The sequence below is a fragment of the Peromyscus californicus genome, unplaced genomic scaffold (genome assembly GCF_007827085.1).
Source record: "Peromyscus californicus insignis strain IS unplaced genomic scaffold, ASM782708v3 Scaffold_4__1_contigs__length_199733344, whole genome shotgun sequence".
In the NCBI taxonomy this organism is placed as follows: Eukaryota; Metazoa; Chordata; class Mammalia; order Rodentia; family Cricetidae; genus Peromyscus; species Peromyscus californicus.
Genome location: NW_026294562.1, coordinates 119101579 through 119126119, shown reverse-complemented (window position 1 = coordinate 119126119; position 24541 = coordinate 119101579). Strand labels below are relative to the sequence as shown.

General features: G+C 43.1%; 1 protein-coding gene across 3 annotated transcripts in view; it reads left to right on the top strand.

Moving 5' to 3' along the window:
* Adamtsl3 (ADAMTS like 3) overlaps window positions 1-24541 on the top strand; it is a 296131-nt gene that overhangs the window by 255996 nt on the left and 15594 nt on the right. For 2 of the 3 annotated variants that reach the window (XM_052712357.1, XM_052712358.1), the window contains exons 24-25: window positions 21280-21462; window positions 22090-22206. In XM_052712357.1, coding sequence (XP_052568317.1) covers window positions 21280-21462; window positions 22090-22206 — 300 coding nt within the window. Of the gene's footprint in view, window positions 1-21279; window positions 21463-22089; window positions 22207-24541 lie in introns of those variants that run through there. The other variant, XR_008212849.1, reaches the window with a different exon arrangement.

Sequence of the window (24541 nt, the reverse complement as noted above, 5' to 3'; positions counted from 1 at the left end):
CCACCGCCCGGCGAAATCTAACTTTTAAGCCATAGTGGTCCAATAAAATACAGGAAGTTATTCCAGTTTTGATTTTTTTTAATCTGTTGATATTTGCTTTGTGACCAAGTATGTGGTCAGTTTTAGAGAAGGTTCCATAGGATGCTGAGAAGAAGGTCTATTCTTTTGTTTTAGGGTGTAATGTTCTGTAGATATCTATTAAGTCCATTTGAGTCATAATATCTGTTAGATTCCTTATTTCTCTGTTAGGTTTCTGACTGGCAGATCTGGCTATTGGTGAGAGTGGGGTGTTGAAGTCTCCCACCACTAGTGTGTGGGGTTTGATTGTGATTAGTAATGTTTCTTTTACATATGTGGGTGCCCTTGTATTTAGGGCATAAATGTTCATAATTGAGACTTTATCTTGTGGATCTTTCCTGTGATAAATATATAATGTCCTTCCTGATCTCTTTTAATTAATTTTAGTTTGAAGTCTATCTTGTTAGATATTAGGATAGTTACACCAGCTTGCTTCTTAAGTCCATTTGATTGGAAAGTCTTTTCTTAGCCTTTTACTCTGAGGTGGTGTCTGTCTTTGAAGTTGAGATGTGTTTCTTGTATGCAGCAGAAGGATGGATCCTGTTTTCATATCCATTCTGTTAGCCTGTGTCTTTTTATATGCAAATTGAGTCCATTGATATTAAGGGATATTAATGACCAGTGATCGTTAATTGCTATTATCTTTTGGTGGTAATGCATATGTATTTCCCTTCTTTGGGATATACTGCTGTGGGGTTATCTGCTATCTGTGTTTTTGTGGGTGCATCTAACTTCCTTAGGTTGGAGTTTTCCTTCTAGTGCTTTTTGTGGGGCTGGATTTGTGGATAGGTATTGTTTGAATCTGCTTTTGTTTTGTCATGTCTTGTTCACTCCGTCTATGGTGATTGAAAGTTTTGCTGGGCATAGTAGTCTGGGCTGGCATTTGTGGTCTCTTAGTGTCTGTGTCTGCATTATGTCTGTCCAGGACCTTCTGGATTTCAGAGTCTCCATTGAGAAGTCAGGTATTATTCTGATGGGTCTGCCTTTATAAGTCACTTGGCCTTTTTCCTTTGCTGTTCTTAATAGTCTTTCTTTATTCTGTATGTTTAGTGGTTTAATTATTATGTGGCAAAGGGATTTTTGGGGGAATCTAGTCTATTTGGTGTTCTATAAGCTTCTTGTATCTTCATAGGGAAAGTTTTCTTCTATGATTTTGTTGAATATATTTCTGTGCCTTTGAATTGGTATTCTTCTCCTTCTTCTATCCCTATTATTCTTAGGTTTGGCCTTTTCATGGTGTCCCACATTTCCTGGACATTTTGTGTTATGACTTTTTTGGCTTTGGTGTTTCCTTTGACTGACAGATTTATTTCCTCTATTGTATCCTCTACACCAGAGGTTCTGTCTTCATCTCTTGTATTCTGTTGGTTGTGCTTGCATTGGTAGTTGCAGTTTGTTTACTTAGATTTTCTGTTTCCAGCATTCCCTCGGTTTGTGTCTTCTATATCGCTTCTATTTCAATTTTCAGGTCTTGAACTGTTTCCTTCACCTGTTTAGTTGCTTTTTTCTTGTTTTTTTTTTTTTTTCTGGCTTTCTTTAAGGATTTACTGATTTCTTTCAATTTTTTGTTTGTTTTTTTCCTCAATTTCTTTAAGGGAATTTTTCATTTCCTCTTTAAAGGCCTCTATCATCTTCATAAAGTTACTTTTAAGGTCATTTTCTTCTGCCGCTGCTTCTACATTGTGATGTTCGGGTCTTGCTGTTGTAGAACCTCTGGTTCTGGTGGTGCCATATTCCTCTTTATGCTGTTGTATGTATTTTTGCACTGGTGTCTACCCATCTCTTCTTCCAACAGGTGCAAGAGGTGCCTGTGTCTGAGCGAGCAGCTCTTGGTCCAATCTGTGCTTGCTGTGTCTGTGTTTCCAGGGGCCATTCTTGGTCCAATCATAGCTCTTGGTCTAATTGGAGCTGGCAGATTCTGTGTCTCAGGGAGCTGCTGAGGCCGCAGGGGGATGGGTGGATTTGAGGTAGGGTGTGGGTCTTGTAGATTGCAGGGCTGATGATGAGTGTTGGTGGGGAAGCCTGCCTGAAGGAGTCTTCCCCGCTGGTCGGCAACTGAGGCAGCAATGGGTGGGGGTTCCTGGGCATGGATTGTGCCTCAGGACCTAGGTCCTAGCATGACCATGGCAACTCTTATAAAGAAAAACATTTAACTGTGCATGGCTTACAGTTTCAGAAGTTTAGTTCATTATCATCATGATGGGATATGGCTGTGAGCAGGCAGACATGGTGCTGGAGAAGGAGCTGAGAGTTCTACATCTTGGTCTGCAGGCAGCAGGAGACTGTGTGCCACACTGGCCAGACTTGAGCTTATAAGACCTCAAAGCCTTATATGACACAAGTCCTGCAACAATGCCACACCCACTCCAACAAGGCCACACCTACTAATAGTGTCAATTCCTATGGACCAAGCATTCAAACACATGGGTCTATAGAGGCCATAACAATTCAAACCACCACAGGAGTTGTGGGAAAGTATTTATTCATCCTGTATAAGATACCAGCCACAGACCAAAAAAAAAAAAAAAAAGATTCTATTCAAATTTAGTGTGAGTTTAAACCAATGAGTTTATTGGGGGTGAGTTACAGGAGCATGGAAGACTCAAGCAGTTACATCACCAAAAAGTCCATCCCTGCATGGCTGACCAGTCACCAAAGCAACAGCCCTGATGCTCTCTGCACAGTGTGTAGGCAGCTCTATCAAAGAGTCTCCTGTACTCTAACAGCTGCTTCCTGCTTATGCGACCTTGAGGAGGAGACTTTGCTTCTTTTAACCTTCTTAACATTCCAGAGTCTTTTAACAGGTAACTTCCTAGGGTGTATGAGCCACCCCCCTCTTCTCTGCCAGAGGTCATGAATTCAGAAGAAGCAGTTAGAACAAGATGCAGTGTGAGAGCAGGGGCCTCTGAGGCTGTCCGGTAGCACCTAAAGATGGGCATCATGAGAGGACCTGGGTCACACTCACCCAGCTTCCTTCTCTTCCTTCCCCCTAATGCTCTCCTACTTGCCCTACTTCTTTCTAAAGGCACACCTTTGGCTCCATGCACGCTGGAAATTTGCTACCCTCCAAGGTATTAGTTTTCAAACCCTGGCAGTCCTCGCAGTGTTTGGCCTGTGAAGACTTTTGACAGATTGCCCAGCCTCCCAACTGGCTCCACCCACAAATATGTGAATTTTCTGGCAAAATGGACCTACCATTGCAGAACAGGCCAGCATTCTCTAGCCAGGGCAAGGAGAAAAGCAGAACAGAACTGTTCAGATGCCAAGCCACAGACTTCTCCAATTTCTGTAGCCCTCCACCTGCAGAGGATTCTGAAAAATAGATGTGACTTCTATTAAGAAAAACTCAATTTTTAATGTTTTGTTTTAAAATTTAGCTTCTTGATCATTTAAAATCAAACTGTGGGTCGGTGGTGGGGGGTGGCATCCAAAGGCTTGTGGCCCATTATTTGCTGTCCTAAGGCAGGGACTAGAGGCAGTGGAAACTTATTTTCGTAAAGTCTCCAGAGAAGACCATTAAACTCAGCTCAGGTCTGGTCTCTTATCCACTCAGGCAAAATATGAACTGTCTGATCCCTTCCCGACCTGTGGGCCCTTCCGCCCTGTGCTATATTAGACTGCTGGGGGGCAGGCCTTCCTCCTCCTCCTCTTCCTTTTCCTCCTTTGCTTCCTCCCCTGCCCCAACTCCTCCTCATCCTCCTCTCCAGTGAAGCTCAGAGTTGGGAGTATTCACCTTTCCCTACCATTCATCTTTTCTAGAAGTAGTCCCTTTGGTCTTTAGTGCCTGGCCGCCCTCCACTATGATCTCAAACCCCAGAAACCCATCAGGGGTTCTTTCCCTTCCAAAGTGAATCGGCCGCTGGAGGTGCCATCATGGTGAGTTATGTGCCATTTTAAACAGACCTGCAGTGAACTTAGTGTTTCCTCATGGGCAGAAGCTATAGCTGGCCTAGCTCTCTACGGAGAGACGTCTTTTTAAAGGCAGATGCTAATGCTGATAAAAAGTTGGAAATTGTGGGTTGACAGACAGTTCTGTGACTAGCCAGAATACAACCATGGATGAGTCATGTGTCTATCTTGCCCTCATCTCCAAAACAGAAAATAGATTCTAGCAGTAGAAGGGACTTGGTCATCATTTAATTTAGTCTTTTGTTTTATAGATGAGTATATAGCATGATTTACAAAATCACATTCTTCCAGAACTTTGAAATTCAGTAGGATATACCATTTAAAAAAAAATCAGTTGCTCTTGAACTGTTTCCTGCTAGTTGTTTTTCGGGACTCCTAAAGCACATACCTAGAACTTCTAGACAAATTTATAACTCTTTGTCGTGGGCAACATGTTTTATACTACTCGTGGTATAGCTATCAATAGAGCTTATCTCCAGCCACCCTTGGAGATTTTTCTATTAATTCTATTAAATGATAGAACTAGAAAAACACAGCACTTCTGAAGGTTAAACATTCTATCCTGAAAAGGTTGTTTGTCTTGCTTGTCATTAAGAAATACTTCCTTGTAAAATGTGGGGTGTTGGGGAGTGGGCTTCATCCCCCGCCCCACACGCACCTTCTGTTAAGGAGAGGGAACAAAAAGCAGTGAATAGCATTGTTGTCTAATTATTTCTTTCACGCGAGCACATTCCTTATTTGTTTCTAAGTTCTCTGGGTCCACAGACAGAAATGGGCTTGAGCCAGGAAAATGATGGTCCCAGAGTGGATGGACCTGTCAAAGCTCTATGGCCTAGCCACCAAAGGAGAAAGCCTCTTAAGCAGGAGATACATTTGACACCTGTTCCTCAGGGCCAAGTGAAACCTAAAGGGTTGGCTGGGCTTTGAAATTCAAACTAAACTGAAGAATTACAAACAGCATAGAACACTAGTCAGGGTGTATAGCATGTACATCTGCTTCAGAAGAAGAATTCTGCAGCAAGGAGTGACATCTGGCCTCACCAGGAAGCTATCCAGGTAGGGTAGAGGGGACTCTAACAAAAGTCATAAGGGCAAATGTATAAAAGTTTAAGTGGCTCCTAAACTAAACCTAGTCCTGTGTGTGATTAAGGAGACTTTTCACCAAGAATGTAAAGATTTTTACAATGCTTGCAAATAGTTCATTTATTAGGGTTGGATTTTTTTGGTTTTGTTTAAGGCAACATGTCAGGTTGCCCAGGCAGGCTTTGAACTCATGATGTAGTCCAAGATGACCTTGAACTTTTGATATTACTGCTTCTTCCTGTAGAGAACAGGGATTACTGGCACATGCCACCATGCCTGGCTTGCAAGGATCTGCTGTAGGTCAAGCCAAGGCAGAGTTTGACATTCAGGGCATCTACTGGTTGTCAATGTATGTGAGAGGGAAATGAGCAAGAAGGGACTGGAGAGAAAGGGAGACGGGTACAGCCCGTGCAGCTTTGTGGGCCCAGGAGAGTTGAAAGGTAGCGTTAGCTCACCAAGTGGCTGTGCTGGGTCCCACAGTGGCCAGGGCTTCATTCACTTGCCTCCCTCAGTTACCAAGACTTCGTATAAAGCCAGAGGACTAAGAGCAGTGTGGTGCTGACGGGGGAGGAAGGTAGATTCCACAGCAGATTCAAGCATATGGGAGAACCCAGGAGCTAGTAGTCACAGAAGGACAAGGCGAAAGGCAAATGGCTGAGTAAATGGTGATACGGTAACTGGTTATAAATATCAAAAAAGCTCTGCCCAGGATGATTCTTATTAAATGTCTACAATATGAAGAAATTAATTTTTCAATTAAAATACAAGAGATATGTTTGATATCTGGGAATAATGAAAATACTAGAAGTACAAATCAAAATAAAATGCCTATTGCATGGTAATACTTAGAGAGCTCTATGAATGTACTTGAACTTCGGCATTCTATAGTTTTAAAGGTTGAGTTTCATAATATAGGAATAATATTTCAATCAATTTTGCTGTTAACATTTCAAGATATTTTCAACCAATTTTAAAAAGCTACATTTCTGGAAGAAAGTATTTGTCACACAGTATCCATGGTATATAAATGATTGCTACGAATCAACTTCAGTACCAAATAACAGTAAGCCAGCCATAGGACCAGCCATAGGACCAGTTGTTGGAACTGAAGCCCTGAGCATTGAAGGGTTTGCAGTGTTTCCAGTCTCATTGGTAATGAGATTAAGATAGTGATGATGCCCCTCTCAGACCTGTTACATTGGACAACTTCAAGAGTTTCACACTACTAAGTTGGCAAGAATATAGAAAAATAGAGTGGCAGAATATTTTGTTGGAAAAACTAATTTAGAGCAACTAGATGATCAGAACCAGACATTCTTTTCATGAGGTTTGCCCCCTTGAGGCCAAGGGACAGCTGTCAGGATGCACTCCACAGCCCGTTGTCAGGATACGCTCCACAGCCCGTTGTCTGTCAGGATGCACTCCACAGCCCGTTGTCTGTCAGGATGCACTCCACAGCCCGTTGTCAGGATGCACTCCACAGCCCGTTTGTAGTTGCAAGAAAGGGTGCAGAATCATTCCTGCTCCGAGAGAAAAGAAGGACCGTTTGTGGTTAGAATGTTGACTCCAGCTACAATGCTTGCTTATTGCTTTAAAATGTCTTCAACAAACAAAAACAGGCTTAAATATCCATCAGTCTTAGGTCATGGCATGTGAGTATCACTTATGGCTCTCTCAGCCCTGCCTTTGCCTGGCTGTGAGACCTTGAGCTCCTAGCACTGTCTCCCCGGCCGTTTGTTTTCTGTTATAGAGTGAGTCACTGGGGTGGGATGTCCTGAAGGAAATTCTATCCTGGGCCTTAGGTCCCTGGCAGAAATGTGGACCAAAGTGATAGTAAAGGAAGGAAAAGTGCTGAGGATACCTGGCCAGTTGGAACTCGAAACTGAGCATCCTTAATTCTTGCCTGATATTGGAAATGTCTGAGTAAAGAACCCAGGAGTGTGGGGAAAACTCTGAATAGGTAGATAGAAAGTCCTTCACAAAAGCAATTTTTGCAGCTAAACTAGTAGTTCATGAAAAACCCAATTACCTATGTTATGATTTGGAAAATCTGGTTGTAATAAAAAGAAAAGAAGCAAATAATGTAAGAGTCTGTAATTCAGAGATGCCAGAACTTGATATATTTGAAAAGGATTCTTTCATTTATGTGAAGCTGCTGTTTAAAGCAAAATAACGTACTAGAGGGAAATAAGTCAGCAAGAAAGGGGAGATTTGAACAGCCCTTGAGAAAAGTGTGTCACATCATGGTTATGTTTCATGGCCTCTGGATGCACAACTCTTTCTACGTGTCTAGCTGTCCACAGTTAGTAGTACTGTGTTGAATAGCTTGGATCTGGCCCCATCTTGCCTCAAAATTAGATGAAGTCAAAATATGGAAAGAAAGTTCTCCTGAGAAATAGTAAGATGTGGTTGAGATTTAAAAAAATGCAAAATTAAATATGAAAGGGTCTTAGAGGCCTGTGAGTCCAGTCCTCCTCTTTTATGAAGCAGTCTTGTAAGTTTTATGAAACTTGGAACCCCAGAATACAATGCATTTATTAAAAATAGTTATATCTTCTTGATGAATTCTTCTTTTTATTGATATGTAGTGGCCTTCATGTCTTCTAATTTGGCTTGGATTCTACTTTACTAGGTATCAGAATAGCTATTCCAGTCTCTTTGGGCTTTCCATTCATTTGATAAGTTGACTTTTATCTATGAGATGTTTCTTAGAAGTAGCAGATAATTGGGGCCAGGGGTTATTTTTTTAAGAACTACTTTTCTTTTTCTTAATGAGAATGTGTATGTGCATGTGTAATTGTATGCTATATGTGTGCATGTGCCCAGAACGGCCAGAAGAGGGTTCCAGTCCCCTGGAACTAGAATTACAGGCACTTGTGGGATGTCTATGTGGGTATTGGAAACCAATTTGGGTCCTCTGGAAGAACAGCTAGTGCGCTTAACTACAGCATTCTCTCTCCAGCTCCCAGGGTCAGATTTGTTTTGTTTTGCTTTGCTTTTGTTTTTAAACCCAATCAGCCAGTCTGATTCTCTTTACTGGTGAGAGTTGGAACCATTTACGAGTAGCATTATTACTGAGAAATGTTTAGTGATTTTTTTTTTTTTTTTTTTGGTTTTTCGAGACAGGGTTTCTCTGTGTAGCTTTGCGCCTTTTCCTGGAACTCACTTGGTAGCCCAGGCTGGCCTTGAACTCACAGAGATCCGCCTGGCTCTGCCTCCCGAGTGCTGGGATTAAAGGCGTGCGCCACCACCGCCCGACTGTTTAGTGATTCTTCCGGTTTTTCTGGTTTGTTATTATTTGTTCTTTTCTTTCTCCTGGTTAGACCTGACAGATCCCTCCTCGTTCTCCTTTGCTCAACTTTTCATGGAATGCCTTTGTCCCTGTACTCTTGTGACTGACACTGCCTTTCTTGTCCCACTCAGTATCCTATCCCTTTCACTAACTTTTCATGGAATGCCTCTGTTCCTGTACTCTTGTGACTGACACTGCCTTTCTTGTCCCACTCAGTATCCTATCCCTTTCACTGTCTTTTGCAGCACCGGGTTGTAATCTTGAGCCACTTGTCTTGAAATGCTCGCATTTCTCCATCAATCTTCAATATATCTTTGCTGGATGAAGCAAAACCTTGATTGGCAGTTGTTTACTTTGAGGACTTGAGCCATGCAGTTCCTGATGGTTGCTGATGAGGGGTCTCACGTTAGTCTGATATGTTGTCTTTGTTAAGTAAGTTGGTGTCCCCCACCTGCCCTGACAGACAGACAGAGACAGACAGAGACAGACAGACAGACAGACAGACACACACACACACACACACACACACACACACACACACACACACACACACACAGAGACAGAGACAGACAGAGACAGAGACAGAGAGAGAGGGAGAGAGAGAGAGAGAGAGAGAGAGAGAGAGAGAGAGAGAGAGAGAGAGCGCTTTGTGTTTTTGACATCTTATGATGTGTTCTTGAGAAATGCTTCTCTGGACCTGTCTATTTGGGGTTCTAAGTGCTTCTGTGTTTAAATGTCCATTTGTTTCTCTAGATTTGAGGGAATTTGTACTATAATTTCATTGAGCAGATTTTTCTATGCCTTTAGTAGTCCCCTACCCCCCAGTTTGTGCTTCTATCCTTTGGAGGTTTTAGTTTTGTGTCTGTCTTAGTTAAGGGTTCTCTTGCTGTGATAAAACACCATGACCAAAAGCAACTTGGAGAGGAAAGGCTTTATTCTGCTTATACTTCACATCGCTGTTCACCATCAATGGAAATCAGGACAGGAACTCCAATGGGTTTATTCTGCTTATACTTCACATCACTGTTCACTATCAATGGAAATCAGCACAAGAACTCCAATGGTTTTATTCTGCTTATACTTCACGTTGCTGTTCACCATCAATGGAAATCAGAACAGGAACTCAAATAGGACAGGAACTTAGAGGCAGGAATTGATGCATAGACCATGGAGGAGTGCTGCTTATTGGCTTGCTCTTCATGGCTTGCTTAGTCTGCTTTCTTAAAGCACCCAGGTCCACCAGGGATGGCCCTTCTGGATAATCACTAGTTAAGAAAATACCTTACAGGCTCACCCACAGCCCCATCTCATGGAGGCAATTTCATAATTGAGGTTCTCTCTTCTCAGATGACACTACCTTGTGTCAAGCTGACATAAAAACTAACTAGGACAGTCTCTTGATCCTGTTCCAGAGCTCATGCACAGTAGTAGGTGCTGCTCAGTTTTAAAAATTAGTGTTTAACCTTGACCTCGTTCTTCATTCCTGATAGTCTTCCTTATGTTTTGCAAACTTTATTGAGGAGATTTTCATGTCCCATATTTCGATATGACTTTTTAAAAATATAAACCTCCTGCCTGAGTTTTCCTTCAGTGTTGCTGGTTTGCTAGTTCATTTTGCGGACGTCCCCTCTCTCTTGCTTCCTCTCCAGGTCCTAGATTGATTATCTGCTTGTTCACATCCCTTCTAAGGTTACTGACCAGTTTTTATTAGTAAACCTTTGAAATCTTCACCCAGCATCTCTCCCATTTCAGCGTTTTGGGATTTAATAGTTGAGGAATTTGGAGGAGTCATGTGGCTTTGATCTTTCATGATTCTGGTGCTTTTGTGTCTTTGTTTTTATATCTGTTGACCTGCCTGTCTCTTCCAGTTTTAGTGGCGATCTTATTGATCAGCCTTCTCTTGTGGGCTCAGTCTGCAGTACCACTGCTCCATTAATGTTTATCTGGATATCTTGCTGTATAAGTATGGATTAAATAAACCATTTAATTTTGGACAATATTGGAAGCTATTCTTACTTCTGTGCCATTGCATATAGCAATGAAAGAAACATCTTTGTGCATAGAACTTTTTACATTTCAATTTTTTTTCTTTTAAAAAAAAAGCCAAATAGGATTAGAACTCTTAGGTCACGGGAAAGTCAGCTGTTTGTAGCTTTATAGAGTGTTAAAGTGTATGTAATGTTTAATGCATCGTTGCCAAATTGCACTTCTAGAAAGTATAAGCTTATCAGTGCTGTAGGTTTAAACCCCACACTTTTGTCATTGCCTTTTGCTGTCCATTGATAAAAGAGAGGAGGAAAAAAAGTAGGTAGGAGTTACAGACACATATGCTTAACTATCCGGTGTGTGTGTAAGCAATTGGTGGGAAATGTGGGCCTCATTTGGGCTGAATTCTCATGCTTGGTGTTCCAGGCAACGAGGGAAGACAGGGAAAACCCTTCATGAATGGGATCATAGTCAGTTTAGAAGATTCATATTATAAAACTGAAAGATATTTTCTTCATTTCAGTCTTTTCCTTCTAGGTTAAAATATTTTGGAATATACCTAGGAATTTTGTTGTTAACTTGCCAAATTATTAGCTTTCTTTACTGGGTTGAATAATGCCTCTTTCAGGAAAGGATCTTGAGAAAATATTTGTGGTGAAGCAGGCTTATATGGTTGAATTCCTAAAGACAGTCTCATCACCCCATCAGTTTGCCGACTACTGGTTTATATTATATGTTGTGGTTCTGAGATGTCTTTAAGTCATAGATGGCTTTGACAGAAGGGAAGGGAGAGGAAGTAAAGAGAAAGAAGGGGAAAAAAGAAAGAACCATCCTTACCAAAATACATTTGCCTACAAATATTTATATATAATTTACAAAAGACTTAAAAACAAAATTTGAGGATTGCCTGTTTACTCCTATTTTATGAACTGAACATATTAGCTCTTTTGACCATATTCTAAGTTAAGGATAATTTATTTTTCTTTATTTCTAAATTGGAAATATACACTATAATCTGTATTTTAGTTGTCAGTTTAAAAAACCATTTACAATCCTTGGAATATCTAAATGTATAGAGGCAAATAAAGTCTATTTAAAATGACTTCTCCTGCTCAAAACCCCCTCCTGCTGTTTTTGTTAGTTTGTTTTGCATATAGTCCAGAATCTCCCTGTAGATCATGCCATGTGCCCTCTAGATAAGCATTCATTTTTAATGCAGCTTCTAAAGAGTGGGTAATAGCCCAGTGTTAGGTGAGTAAGTTACCAAAATTGCTGTCCAGAAGGCTGAGCCTTAGGAATGTCCACTGTTCTCACCATTTGAGCTTCTGTGCAGGATTCTTCTCGACACTCAGAGTTGGTGGCTTTTGCAGTGTGTGTCGTTCCACATGCACGATGCCATGTATACAATGCTGCATGCACAGCAGCAACTCATATCATTGTGTCTGGTGTGCACAAGCCCTTGCTTCTAACTCTTCAAGGAACCACTGGAGGGTTCTGGCCTTGAGACAATATATGGAATAATTGCCATGGGCACTTTGTGGCCTGTACAGGAAACCCTGGAGAACAGTATCCAGCCCCTCGTAGACTATGACTGACAGGAAGAACTGCCCAGTCCTGAGTGAAGCAGAATCCCAGTGTCCTGAGAGGTCAAGGATAACCACGCCATGAAGAGAACTTGGTGATCTCCTCATCTGTGACACAAGAAAAAATTTAGGAGACTTTAGGGAAAGACCTTTAATGACAGAGTTGGGGAATAGATGGCGTCACCCAAAAGATTTCTAAAGCCTCAGAACAAATTGCTGTGGGTACTGATTACGCCAGTCTGTTGGCATCATTTCTAGAAAAGGAAATGTACATCAACAGCAATTCAAATGCTCTGCAAATGGCAAGAGCCATAGTTTTGTATTTGGAGTTCTGAAGGTAGCCTCAGTGATGGCCAGGCCCTTCATTGCCAGAAAGGACAAAAGAATATGCAATTAGCTCTGAAGAAGCATATTCCTCAAACTTCTGCTGCTGCCTAACTGTCCTATAGTTGAGAACTTTGTTGTTTCCTTAATGCCTTATCTCTGATGCCAGTGCTGTGAGTTCCTGTTGATTGTTTCAGTTATTGGTGACACCTCCTTTCGTTGCTGCCTACATTATGTTCAGTAAACCTCTTACTTTATATATTGACAGCATCATTTCTTCATGATTCCCTGGGGGAAGGCAGTAGTGGTGTAAGTCTTCATTTCTTCTAGAGGAGGGGGTAAAAAGACTCACAGAATATTGTGAAATAGCTGAAAGAGACAACAGCAAAAGCAATCAGGGATGCTATGTACTCACGTAAAGAGCTGGCATCTTAGAATGGGGTGCGTAAGCCAAGGATTTTTTGGTGTGGAGTATTTCATGGGCCTTCCAAGGATGGAGGAAATTTGTTTTTAAACGCTGACTACTTTAAAGAGACCCTTGAGGTGCAGACTCTTTGCAGTACATGTTTCACAGCCTCTGCAGAGCTGGACTTCTTTCCACAACATTCACCTTCCAAAAGCTATTTCAGCGTTGTGGGAACAGACTGCCGGATATTTCAGAGCTGTGAATTCTTGTGGGAATGGCCTGTCTTGGAGGTTAGATAAATAAGTTGAAGCCATTTTTGACATGCTAGAGCTGTCTTCACAGAATAGACATTGGTAGTTTTTAAAGCCTGCAAAGGGCAGCAGGATGAAGGATCCGTCTTCATCCTCTGCTCTCTTCAGTCCTTTGAAAACATTTGCAGGTGTCATGATGTTTCTAAGTGTAAGGTCCCCAAGTTGGCTTCTCAACAATGGGGCTTCTGTCTCTCTATTCACATCTAAAGCCTCGCTGCACATTGTTTTTGGGTGTGGTGTTTCTCGCAGCCATAGGTTTTCACCGACTGCAGATTCAGCATCGTACCCTTACCATACAGAGGCATGGGGCCAAGTGTGCTTGTTTCTAAGCTATGGCAGTTCCAGCATTTGAATGTTATAGAACCTTTTGGACCCACTTTCTGCCTGACCTGGGCCCCCTTGTTTTTGACTACTGTGTTAAACTGTCCAGACATGTCTGCCCCCCACCAATCAGAAGCAGAACAGGAATCCTGGACTGCTTTCCACTAACAATATTGAATACCACTAATGGTATTCATCATTACCAACAGATTGAAAATGGAAGTTGAAGATCTGGGAGGGGGCAAACGTGTCACATCCCCTGGCTATGCCTATCCCTGCCTCTTCTCTTGTCTCCTCCAGTCATTTGGATTGCAGTAGGAGCTCTAAATTCTAAATTCTTCTCTCTCTGCTATAGAGCTCTTGCCTATAAAGGCAAGATGCTCTGAAGGAAAAATTTTTTATCCTCCTTAGAGAGCCAATCTTATAAATATAGGGCCCCAGAGAACTTCTCTGGCTTTCCATTTGCTCTCTTTAGGCTGCTCGAACAAGCCCCATGTGCGTAAGCCACTCCTCCAGGACACCCTAGGAGAGTGAGTCTGGCTGGTTTTCCCAGGGACTTTGAGCTAACTCAGAGGCTGTCTGCTGGAGCCTCATCAGATTGCTGAAAGAAAAAGAGCTGTTTGGGAGGAATCTCACCCTGACTTACCCTCTTGAAAGTCAGTGTTCAGCATCCCAGCAACATTTCAGTCCAGTGCTGGAAACAGCACTGTTTCATGTATTTCTTGGAAAAGGTTCTTAACTACTCAAGGACTAGTAATCTACCCTGTTCATCAGGAATTGTGGGCTAGGTTTAAGTGTATGAATTTGGCGGGGTGGGGTGGGTTGGGGTGGGGTGGGATACAGATATTCACTTGACAGCACTTGCCACTGAAGGTATTACACAGCACTATTCTGTAAACACTGGCAAGAAAATGAAATCACAAATGTAAATATTGGGAGAGATAAAATTACAACCTTTTGTAAATGATGTAATTGTTTACCTCAAAAATAAGTTACAGTCTTCCTAGCAGCTCTTTCTTTTTAAAGATTTATTTTTATTTATGTGAATGTGTCTGTGCATGTCTGTGTATGTGTGAAGGTGCCCTCAGAAGCCAGAAGAGGGCACCAGACCCCTGGAGCTGGAGTTATGGGCAGTCGCGGGAGGCTCGACATGGATGTGGGAACTGAACTCAGGTTCCCTGGAAGAACAGCAAACACTCTTACCCACTGAGCCATCATCTCTCTAGTCCCGGAATTGTCACCTTTAAAAAAATGTACATCCTGATCGAAGTTTCTCCTTCTTCCTCTCCTCCCAGTCCCTCCCCTTACCTCCCCTTTGTCTCCCCTCATCCACTCCTCCTCCATTTCTCTGGAGGAAAGGGCAGGCCTCCTGTGGACATTGACAAAACATGCCATATCAAGTTGTAGTCAGACTAAGCACCTCCCCTTGTATTAAGCCTAAGCAAGGTGACCCAGCATGCGGAATCGGGTCCCAAAAGCCAGCAGAAGAGTCAGAGACAACCCCTGCTCCTACTGTTAGGAGTCTTACAGGAAGACTTAGCTACACAACTGTCACGTATATGCAAGGACCTAGGTCAGTCCCATGCAGGATCCCTGGTTGGCGGTTCAGTCTCTGTGAGCTCCTATGAGCCCAGGATGGTTGATTCTGTGGGTTTTCTTGTGGTGTCCTTGACCCCTCTGGCTCCTATAATCCTTCCTCCCTCTCTTCAGCAGGATTACCCCAGTTCAGCCTAATGTTTGGCTGTGGGTCTCTGCATCTGTCTCCACCAGTTGGTGGTGAAGCCTCTTTGATGACTATTGGGCTAGGCACCAATCCCAGCACATCTCATAGGCCAGACAGACTGTAGGTCGAAGGTTATATGGCTGGGTTGGCGTCCAAATCCCTCCACTAGTAGTCTCCCTGGTCACAGGAGGAGGCCAGTTCAGGCTAGTGTCCTCTTTCGCTAGGAGTCTTAGCTGGGGTCATCCTTGTAGATTTCTTGGAGTTTCCCTTGCACTAGGTTTCTGCCTGACCCTAAAATGACACTCTTTCCAACCAGCTCTATCAGTACTCTCCCCACCCCCTGCCCCCACCTGATCCCTCGTGTTCCCATCCCCACCTGCCCCCAGTCCACCCATGAAATCTCTTCTATTGCCCCTTGAGCCTTGTTACCTAGCCTCTTTGAGGCTCTGGACTGTATGTAGCATGATTCTCCTTTGCTTTACAGCTAATATCCACTTATGAGTGATACCATGTTTATCCACCTCACTCAGGATGATTTTTTTCTAGTTCCATCCAGTTGCCTTCTAATTTCATGATGTCATTGTTTTTAACAGCTGTGTAATACTCCAGTGCATAAATGTGCCACATTTTCTTTATCAGTTCTTCAGTTGAGGGACATCTAGGTGGTTTCCAGCTTCTGGTTATTATGAATAAAGCTGCTGTGAACATAGTTGAGCAAGTGTCCTTGTGGAATGATTGAGCATCCTTTGGGTATATGCCCAAGAGTAGTATAGCTGGATCTTGAGGTAGATTGCTTTCTAATTTTCTGAGAAACTGCCATATTGATTTCCAAAGTGGCTGTACAAGTTTGCACTCCCACAAGCGATGGGGATATGTTCCCCTTGCTCCACATGCTCTCCAGCATAAGATGTGATGGGTGTTTTTGATCTTCCATCTCTTGAATTCTCTTGGTGATGCTTGTAGGTCTTGTTCACTTATCCAGATCATCCATTTCCTGAATTTCCTGTTTGTTTTTTCTTTATTGCTTCTGTTTCTATTTTCATGTCTTGAATCATTTCCTTCACCTGTTGGTTTTTTCTTGGCATTCATTAAGGGATTTGTTGATTTCTTCCAATTTTATGGTTGTCTTTTCCTCAGTTTCTTTAAGGGAGTTTTTCATCTCCTCTTTAAGTTGGTTTTAAGGTCATTTTCTTGTGTTTCCACTGTGTTGGAATATTCAGGGCTTGCTGTAGTGGGATGGGTGAGCTCTGATGGTGACATAATGCCTTAGCTCTTGTGTTCTTACACTGATAGTTTAGGCATCTGGTTTCGGAGTGATTAAAGGTCTAGGTGACCATTTCTAGGTTTGTCTTTGTTGGATGAATGTTTTCTTCCTTGGTTTCTGTTTCCTTTCTGGTCTTCTGTGTTCCATGGCCTGTGGTTGAGTAGAGGGTCTCTGCCTGTGTTGGGGCTGGACTTCTGATGGCCTGGATGGCCTCTGGTCCAGCAGAGGGTTGCTGCCCAAGTTTGGTTCTGGCTGTGTGTGTGTAGCCTCTGATCTGGCTGGGCCCTCTTTGGGTTCAGATGCTGGTCTGTCTTCTGGTGGGGTAGGAGGTTGCTGCCTGATTTTCAGGGAATTGGCCTGGTCTCGAGTTCAGGATGCTGGTCTGGCTTCTGGGGATCAGGATTCTGGCCTGGCCTCTGATGAGGTGGAAGATGGGAGGTTTCCCCAAAGGTGTGGGCCACGATCAGGTGGCAAGGAGAAGAGGGGCACTTGGGTTATGCTGGGTAGGGCAGGAGAGGGTTGGTTTGGATGGTGGCTTACGTGGTTTTCAGGAAGCTGGCCTGGCCTCTGATGGGGTGGAAGGCTTCTGCCAGAAATGTTGCCCAGGATATGGTAAAGAGGAGAGGAGGGGCAGTTGGAGTTAGGCTGGATGAGAGAGGGTGGGGTGAGGGTCAGATTACCTAGGGTTCAGGATGCTGGCCTGACCTCTGGGGGTGAGAAGCTTCTGCCAGAGGTGTGGACCAGGATCAGGAGGCACGGAGGGGAGGGGCACTTGGGGTAATTGTTACCTTTTTTAAATAAAGAAGAAAACAATTAAAAACCTACCAAAATTAAGTCATCTATTATGGTGACAGAAACAAGATAAATAAGCTTCATAACTTCCTTTAAGTGATAGCAATCAATAGCTACTATACATTTTATATATGTATCATATGTTATACATGTGTGTACATGTATGTGCATTTGACCTTGTTTGACACCACAACCAAACTTTCCAACAACTATAAGCCACTTAGGAGAGACTTTATTAAGAAATGCATGAAAGCTACCTGCATTCTAGTTAAAAGATGTTCTGAATCTAATTATGTGGCTCTGAATCTCATTTAATAGCTGTGACTTTTCTATGTATATGTGTACAGAAGAAGCTAAAAAAATACGTGCATGTGTCATTATCAAGATATTCATTTTGTATTGCTGCTGTAACAAATTACTACAAACTTAAAAACACTAATTTATTATTGCACAGTTCTATAGGTCAGTCAGTAGAGTGTGACTGAGCTGACTCCTCTATCCAGAGGATCAAAGGTCAGATGAAGGGGCTGTTGAGGGTGAACTCCTGTCTGGAGACTCTGGGGATTCATCTCCTTCCTGTTGTTGGCAGAATTCAGTTCCTACTCGTTGCAGGACTCAAGGACCCACTTGCTTGTTACTGTCAGCTGGAGGCAACTCCCAGGTTTTCGAAGATACCTGCCTTCTTTGGCTCATGGATCCCTTCATTTAAAATCATCCGTGGAAGGCCGTGCCCTCATACATGCTCTTTGGCCTTGTCACTCCTACTCCATCCTGTTTACATCTCTAACCACGTCTGCTCTGCTTTTCTGATCTTCAGGACTCACAGAATGGCATTGGTCCATCCAGATATTATTTTAAGGTCATCTGACTTGTAAACTTAGTCAAACCTGCAAAACCCCATCACACCAGCCCATATATTGTAGTTATTTGATGGAGCGATCAGAAGATGAGACTCTTGAGGTAACACCCTTGGAAATCCCCCAGTCACACACAGATCATACAAAGCCATAGGATTAAAGATGAAATCCCTGAGAGCCACCAACTCAGACTCAGACGCAGGTTTTGAAGCCCTCAGATATTACATCTAAACATGATAACATTCCTGTTCTTATTCCACATTCCTTTTGCACTTAAGGCTGCTGGAATCCAGTGTGATGTCCAAAGTTAACAAAATAATAGAAGAGAATGAGAGCAGCCTTTCCCTTCCCACCCAAGGCAGCAACTTTTCCATTCTGTTCCCACTTCTAGAGAATGAACAGCATCAGTTTCCTCTCCCACCACATCTCCCAGCTCCCCTACCCCGCCTACCCCCATCCCTAAGATCTCCCCCGACTCCAGTTTCCCATTTCCCTTCAGGAAAGAGCAGGCCTCCAAGAGACAACAACCAAACAGGACAAAACAAGATACAGTCAGACAAGGCAAAAGCCTCACTTTGAAGCTGGACAAGGCAATCCAGCAGGAGGAAGAGTCCCAGGTGCTGGCTAAAGAGTCAGAGACACACCTGCTCCCACTGTTAGGAGTCCCCCTAACCCACAAGCTAATAGTCGTAACATATACCCAGAAGGCCTGGTGCAGACCTTTGCAGGCCCTGTGATACCACTTCAGTCTTTGTGGACTCATGTGTGCCCTGATTAGTTGATCCGTGGGCCATATTCTCCTTCATCCCCTCTGATTCCTACAATCTTTCCAACCCTTATTTCACGGGAGTCGCCTAGCTCTGAGGGGAGGGACTCCATGAAAACTTCCAATTTAGACTTTCTCTTCACATAATATCTGAATATGGGTCTCTGCATCTGCTGTCAGAGGATGCCTCTCTGATGATGACTGGACAAGGCACAGATCTATGAGTGTCATTAGAAATCATGTCAGTGATTTTTTTTTTTTTTTTTTGGCCAAGACTATTTTGTTCTACCCTAGGTCTCTGGGCTATCCAGTCTCTGGTTCCTGGCCTTCCAGGCAGTGTAGGGCACGGACTCCCTCTTGTAATGTGGGCCTCAGGTTAAACCAAACATTGGTTGGCCATTTCCACAAGTTCTGTGCCACCATTGCCCCAGCACATCTTGCAGGCAGGACAGGTTATAGGTCGATGGTTTTGTGGCTGGATTGGTGTCCAGGTTTCACTTTTGGTAGCCTGCCAAGTACCTTCCCATGCCAAAGAGGATGTAGGGCTGAAGGCTCCGTGAAGGCACCAGCTCAACCTCTCTGTGTTCAGTGAGCTGTAATGGATGCTGTCCTTGGCAATGGAGTTCTACTGTCAGTTTTTGGAGATCGACCCTCTGTCTTAGCATCAGCATGGGTTCTTTAGGGATTTCTATGGACCCCCTTGGCCAACAACTCAACCAAATTCAACCCAGTCCCATCACTGGAAACCTTGCCTAGCTACAAAAGATGTCCAGTTCAGAATCCGTATCCTCCATTACTAGGAGTCCTCACTAGGATTGCTCTCTTAGATTCTAGGAAGTTTCCATTGTACTAGGTTTCTAAAACCCCCACACCTCTAATTCCAGCTGTCTCTCCTTGCACTCTCTCTCTTTAAAAAGCAAGCAAAACAAAACAAAAACAAAAACACTTGGGTTTGGTTCAGTACTTCAGTACAAGCATCAATCTGTAGTTTCTGCATGTACACATGACATCTCTAAGTAAATCGGATTTTTCTAAAGACACATAACAAATGCCCTAAAGAGACTTGAATGACAAGCTTGGTATAGAGACTTGAATGACAACCTTGGCATAGAGACTTGAATGGCAAGCTTGGTATAGAGACTTGAATGGCAAGCTTGGTATAGAGACTTGAATGGCAACCTTGGCATAGAGACTTGAATGGCAAGCTTGGTATAGAGACTTGAATGGCAAGCTTGGCATAGAGACTTGAATGGCAAGCTTGGTATAGAGACTTGAATGGCAAGCTTGGTGTAGACTTGAATGGCAAACTTGGTATGGTGGATGGAACAATGAATGCTGAATTCCCAAGGCTTAACAGAGTCCTCAGCAGTAAGATGGAGCACACAATGACTCCCTCCAAGGAAGAAGGAGTGACTGTGAGAATTTGGAAGTGGCACCAGGCTCTTGGGCCATGCCTTCTGCCTGCTGCAAGGTACTTTGCACATGTCATTATAATAGTGAGGAGATGATTTTTTCAGAAAGCCATCCCATGTTCTCCCCCCAACCCAGAGCACTTTAGGAGGAGAGGACATCCCTCAAACCAGCTACCTAGTTCAGTCCCAGGCACCACCTGAGGCACCCTTCACTCTCAAGAATCAAGTGAAATCATCCTGAGTTTCAATAGCCCAGCAAAAAAGCTAATACTTATCAAGATGTGGATGAAGACATTTTTTTTCAGCTCTTCTGTCTTCCTCTGTGCCCAGGCTCCTGTGATAGTTCTAGAAGCCTCTGCCTCAACTGACCCAGACCCAAACTTAACACTTCCTTTTGTTCTCTAAAATGACACTTTTTATAGAACTCATTAGTGAAGCAAATCTGTTTCTCTAAGGATCATATAATCTTCCCCAAGGAGGACCGTTCCCATTGCATGTGCATAGCAACGAAGTTCTAATATATATATATATATATATATATATATATATATATATATATATATATATATATATTTGTTTTTCAAAGTCTTCCTGGCAACAACTCAGTAGTAGGAATTCTTCTGCCTCCACTTACCTCAGCTCCACCAACTCCTTCTTTGTTAACCATTTCCCCACTGACCTGCCTAACTTCAAAATCCCTTCCATTCCCAGAGCGAGGCAATATCACTGGCTCCTATCCCCTAATATAATACATGAACTGATGAGCTGCCACATGGACCAAAGCCTTTGCTGTGCCATGATTCCTCCTACATAGGCCTTAAAAAACACAACCAGCTAGGGCCTGGAGAGATGGCTCAGAGGTTAAGAGCACTGGCTGTTCTTTCAGAGGTCCTGAGTTCAATTCCCAGCAACCACATGGTGGCTCACAACCATCTGTAATGAGATCTGGGGCCCTCTTCTGGCATGTAGACATACATGTAGGAAAAATGCTGTATGTAGAATAAACCTTTAAAAAAAAAAAAAAAAAAAAAAACACAACCAGCCATTTCCTATTAGCTATGCCTTACCCATTTCCTGACTTATGCTCCAAACACTAAATGGTATTTGTCTCATAGTTCTGTGGCCCTGTTCTTAAAGGAATTGCCTTTGTCATATTTGTTTTTGTTCCAAAGGTGTCCCTCAGCCTAATGTAACTTGGTTGAAGAGAGGAGGATCTCTGAGTGACAATGTTTCCTTGCTTTTCAATGGATCCCTGTTGTTGCAGAATGCTTCCCTCGACAATGAAGGAACCTACATTTGCACAGCCACCAATGCTCTTGGGAAAGCAGTGTCAACCTCTGTGCTCCGCTTGCTGGGTGAGTGTCCGACTCTAATTGTTCCTGATGAGTCCTGTAATGTGTAAGAAGCAGGGGCCAGACTTGTTGACACTGGAGTCAAAATGTGAGTGACACAGGTGTGTCACGGTTCTCACCCCCCCATCACTGCCTACTTAAAGTCACTTATACCACCCTGTCATACCAGTTCTCCCCTCAGATGGCTGTGACTGCGAAGCTGCTCTTCTGCCCAAGCAACATGCCCTTTTCTGCCAGCATTAAAACTTTTCATTTCATGCCTCTATGTCTACTTAACTCTCAAACCCGATTGTATGTGGGGGCAGTACTGAGGTCTGTTTTAGTCAAGATGATTTCTGGTCCTGTGAAATGCATGCATGCATGCATGCATGCGCGCGCGCACACACACACACACACACACACACACACACACACACACACTCATAAACACACAGACACACAGACTCAGACACACATGCATGCACGCACACACCCACCTACTTCTAGACCTGTGGGAGCCAAAGCATCCATGGACACACAGCATTCTATTAGAAAAAGTCCCTCTTCATAGTTGTCTTCAAGAACACTCAAACAGGAATGAGAATTTGATGGCTTTTGATTGGTTAGATGTGTTACACATTGTTTTCCCAGAACGAAGAGGCCTGGGCAGTAAGACTGTATTTCCTAAGGCTCAGAAAAAGCGTGTTCTCCAGGCATCCAGCATCAGAGCAAACAGCAACAACTCAACAGGAGAGCCCCTGCCTCAAGGTCTGGAATTTTGACTGTTTACAGATTTCCTTTCAGGGCATGCATTTTTTGCTGGGCGACCTCTATGATTTTCTCTTTGCAATGTATTCCTTGGCATTTACTCAGGGTTTTTTCCTGCCCCTCAGTCTTTGATAGTTCAATCTATTCCTTTCACAGTGGGACAGTTTTTGAAATGAGGCAGCTCATGGGGCTCATATCCCTAATACACATCATTATTTGTGATGGTGTAGATACTGATTTTCCAGTTTCAAAACTATCATCACCCAAATAGATACCAACAAAAGGAAGTTCTGAGAGGGTTGTGGGATCAGTTCTTTCATTTTCTATTCACATACAAATTTCCCATACATCCCAACTTGTTATGCACTGGTAAATGATCAAAAGAACCTATACCAGGTATTCCAAGCTTGTAACCCCCTTCAGAAGGCCAAAGGAAATAAGGGAGAGATAAGAAAACCAGAAAGGACAGTCAGGAAAACTGGTGATGATCTCAGCTCCTTGTCATTCAAAAGTAGGTTGTGATGGCCAAAGGACAAACCAAAACTACTGTCAGGCCACATGTTTTACTGCTATGATATCATTTGGGATTTGAAATTCTGAGGAGTTCCTCGAAGCTGTACAATGTATCATGTAGAGTATCATCTGCTTCATAGGGGGTCTAGAAGATAAAGTTTCAAAGACCCTTACTTCCTGAGATTTAAGGGAGAGGATAGGAGGGTTAATGGTGTTAAGCTGTCCATCAACACTGCACTACATGTTACTGATGACATCACTACCTAAGATGGTCATTTAGATGTAATGCCACCATTACACAATAAATTATGTATTCATTTGACATTCGGTGATGAGTACTGAGCACTTGCTTCTCCTATAACTGCGGCCCTCCAGTCTTAGTCTTTGAAACGCTTACAGTCTAAGAGGGAGACACGCATGTGAACAGTTCTTCTGAGGCAGTGTAGTGAATACCGTGAGAAAAACATGGCTAACACACAAGGGCATTGCTGAGGAAGAGGTCCAACCTGTTTCTGGAAATGTCAACTAGGTTTTGTTCTGGGAAGAGAAAGAAGGACCCTCCAATGAGAGAAACTAGAATGTGAGAAGACATTTAGATGTTACATGTGCCATGGGCTCAAAGACCATAAGAATCCCTACAACAAATAAATATTAAATAGATATTTGTGAGGCCAATGATTCTGTAAGGCCAAGCCTTTGTTGTAGACAGCACTTGGCTTATTGGGACTATTTACATCATTTTAGCACCTTGTGCCCAGACCCAGAATTTACCTACGTAGAAATGTATACAAATACTTAAATGTGCATGCTGCAAAGTGTGCCAGCCATTGGTCATGAATTAGCCTGTCATTTTATAGAGTTATTTGTTAACAAATGTTAGTTCAGTGACTTATAGATGGTATACCCTGTCCTTATGTTGAATAGGACAGAATGTATGGATTTGACTTGCCAGTAGGAAAGATAAACAAGAACTAAGTAAACAAATAAGCGTGTGTATATTCTTTGTAGTTAAGCACTAAGGATGAAATGGTCTGAGCAGTGGGGTACATGCTTGGTAGTGACTGCTTTGGGGAAGATAGTCAGGATGGGCCTTCTCAGGAGGAGACATGTTAGCCTAGACCTGATGGATGAGGTGGTGCCCTCTGTGCAGCGGGATGAGGAAGGGGTATTCTCAGAGGGGGATTAGTTAGTGCAAACTACACATTGAAAGCAGCTTGATGTGCTTACGGAACAAGTGCAATGAGGGTACAGAGGGGAAGGAGTTGCTAAGAACCAGCCATCCAGGGCTTCAAGGGTCAAGTTAAAATGTCAGGAGTTACCAAGGAGTTTTATATGGGAGTGTCAGGCTGTGATCTACTTTTCGAGTGCAACTGGAAAAATATTGGCAGAGACTGTTTACTCATTCTAATGATTTCCCAACTGAGTGATTTTGGCCTGTCTGTAGCAGAACGTATTTCTGATGAAGAACTGTATGAAAAACATAAGGAACTCCTTCAAGTTAACAGTGGCCACCATTCCCCCACTACAAAACAGTATACAAAAGCCCTTGACAGACCCTTCATGAAAAGTGGCATACAAGTGTGTTGTGTGGCACTGTTCCTGGGGAGACCTCAACAGATGTCCACTCAGCACAGATAGGAAACTGACAAGAGACCAAAGTAAGGACACCAACCAAGTCCACCTTGGTGAACCGAAGAAGTAGCTTACAGGCATGTGAGTGAGGGCTACTTGTAGGAGTAGGGATGACTCAAAGGGAGCCGCAACACCGAAAGCCCCACCCACCAATATGGCGACTGCTTGTGACAGCTGGAACCTTGGAGCT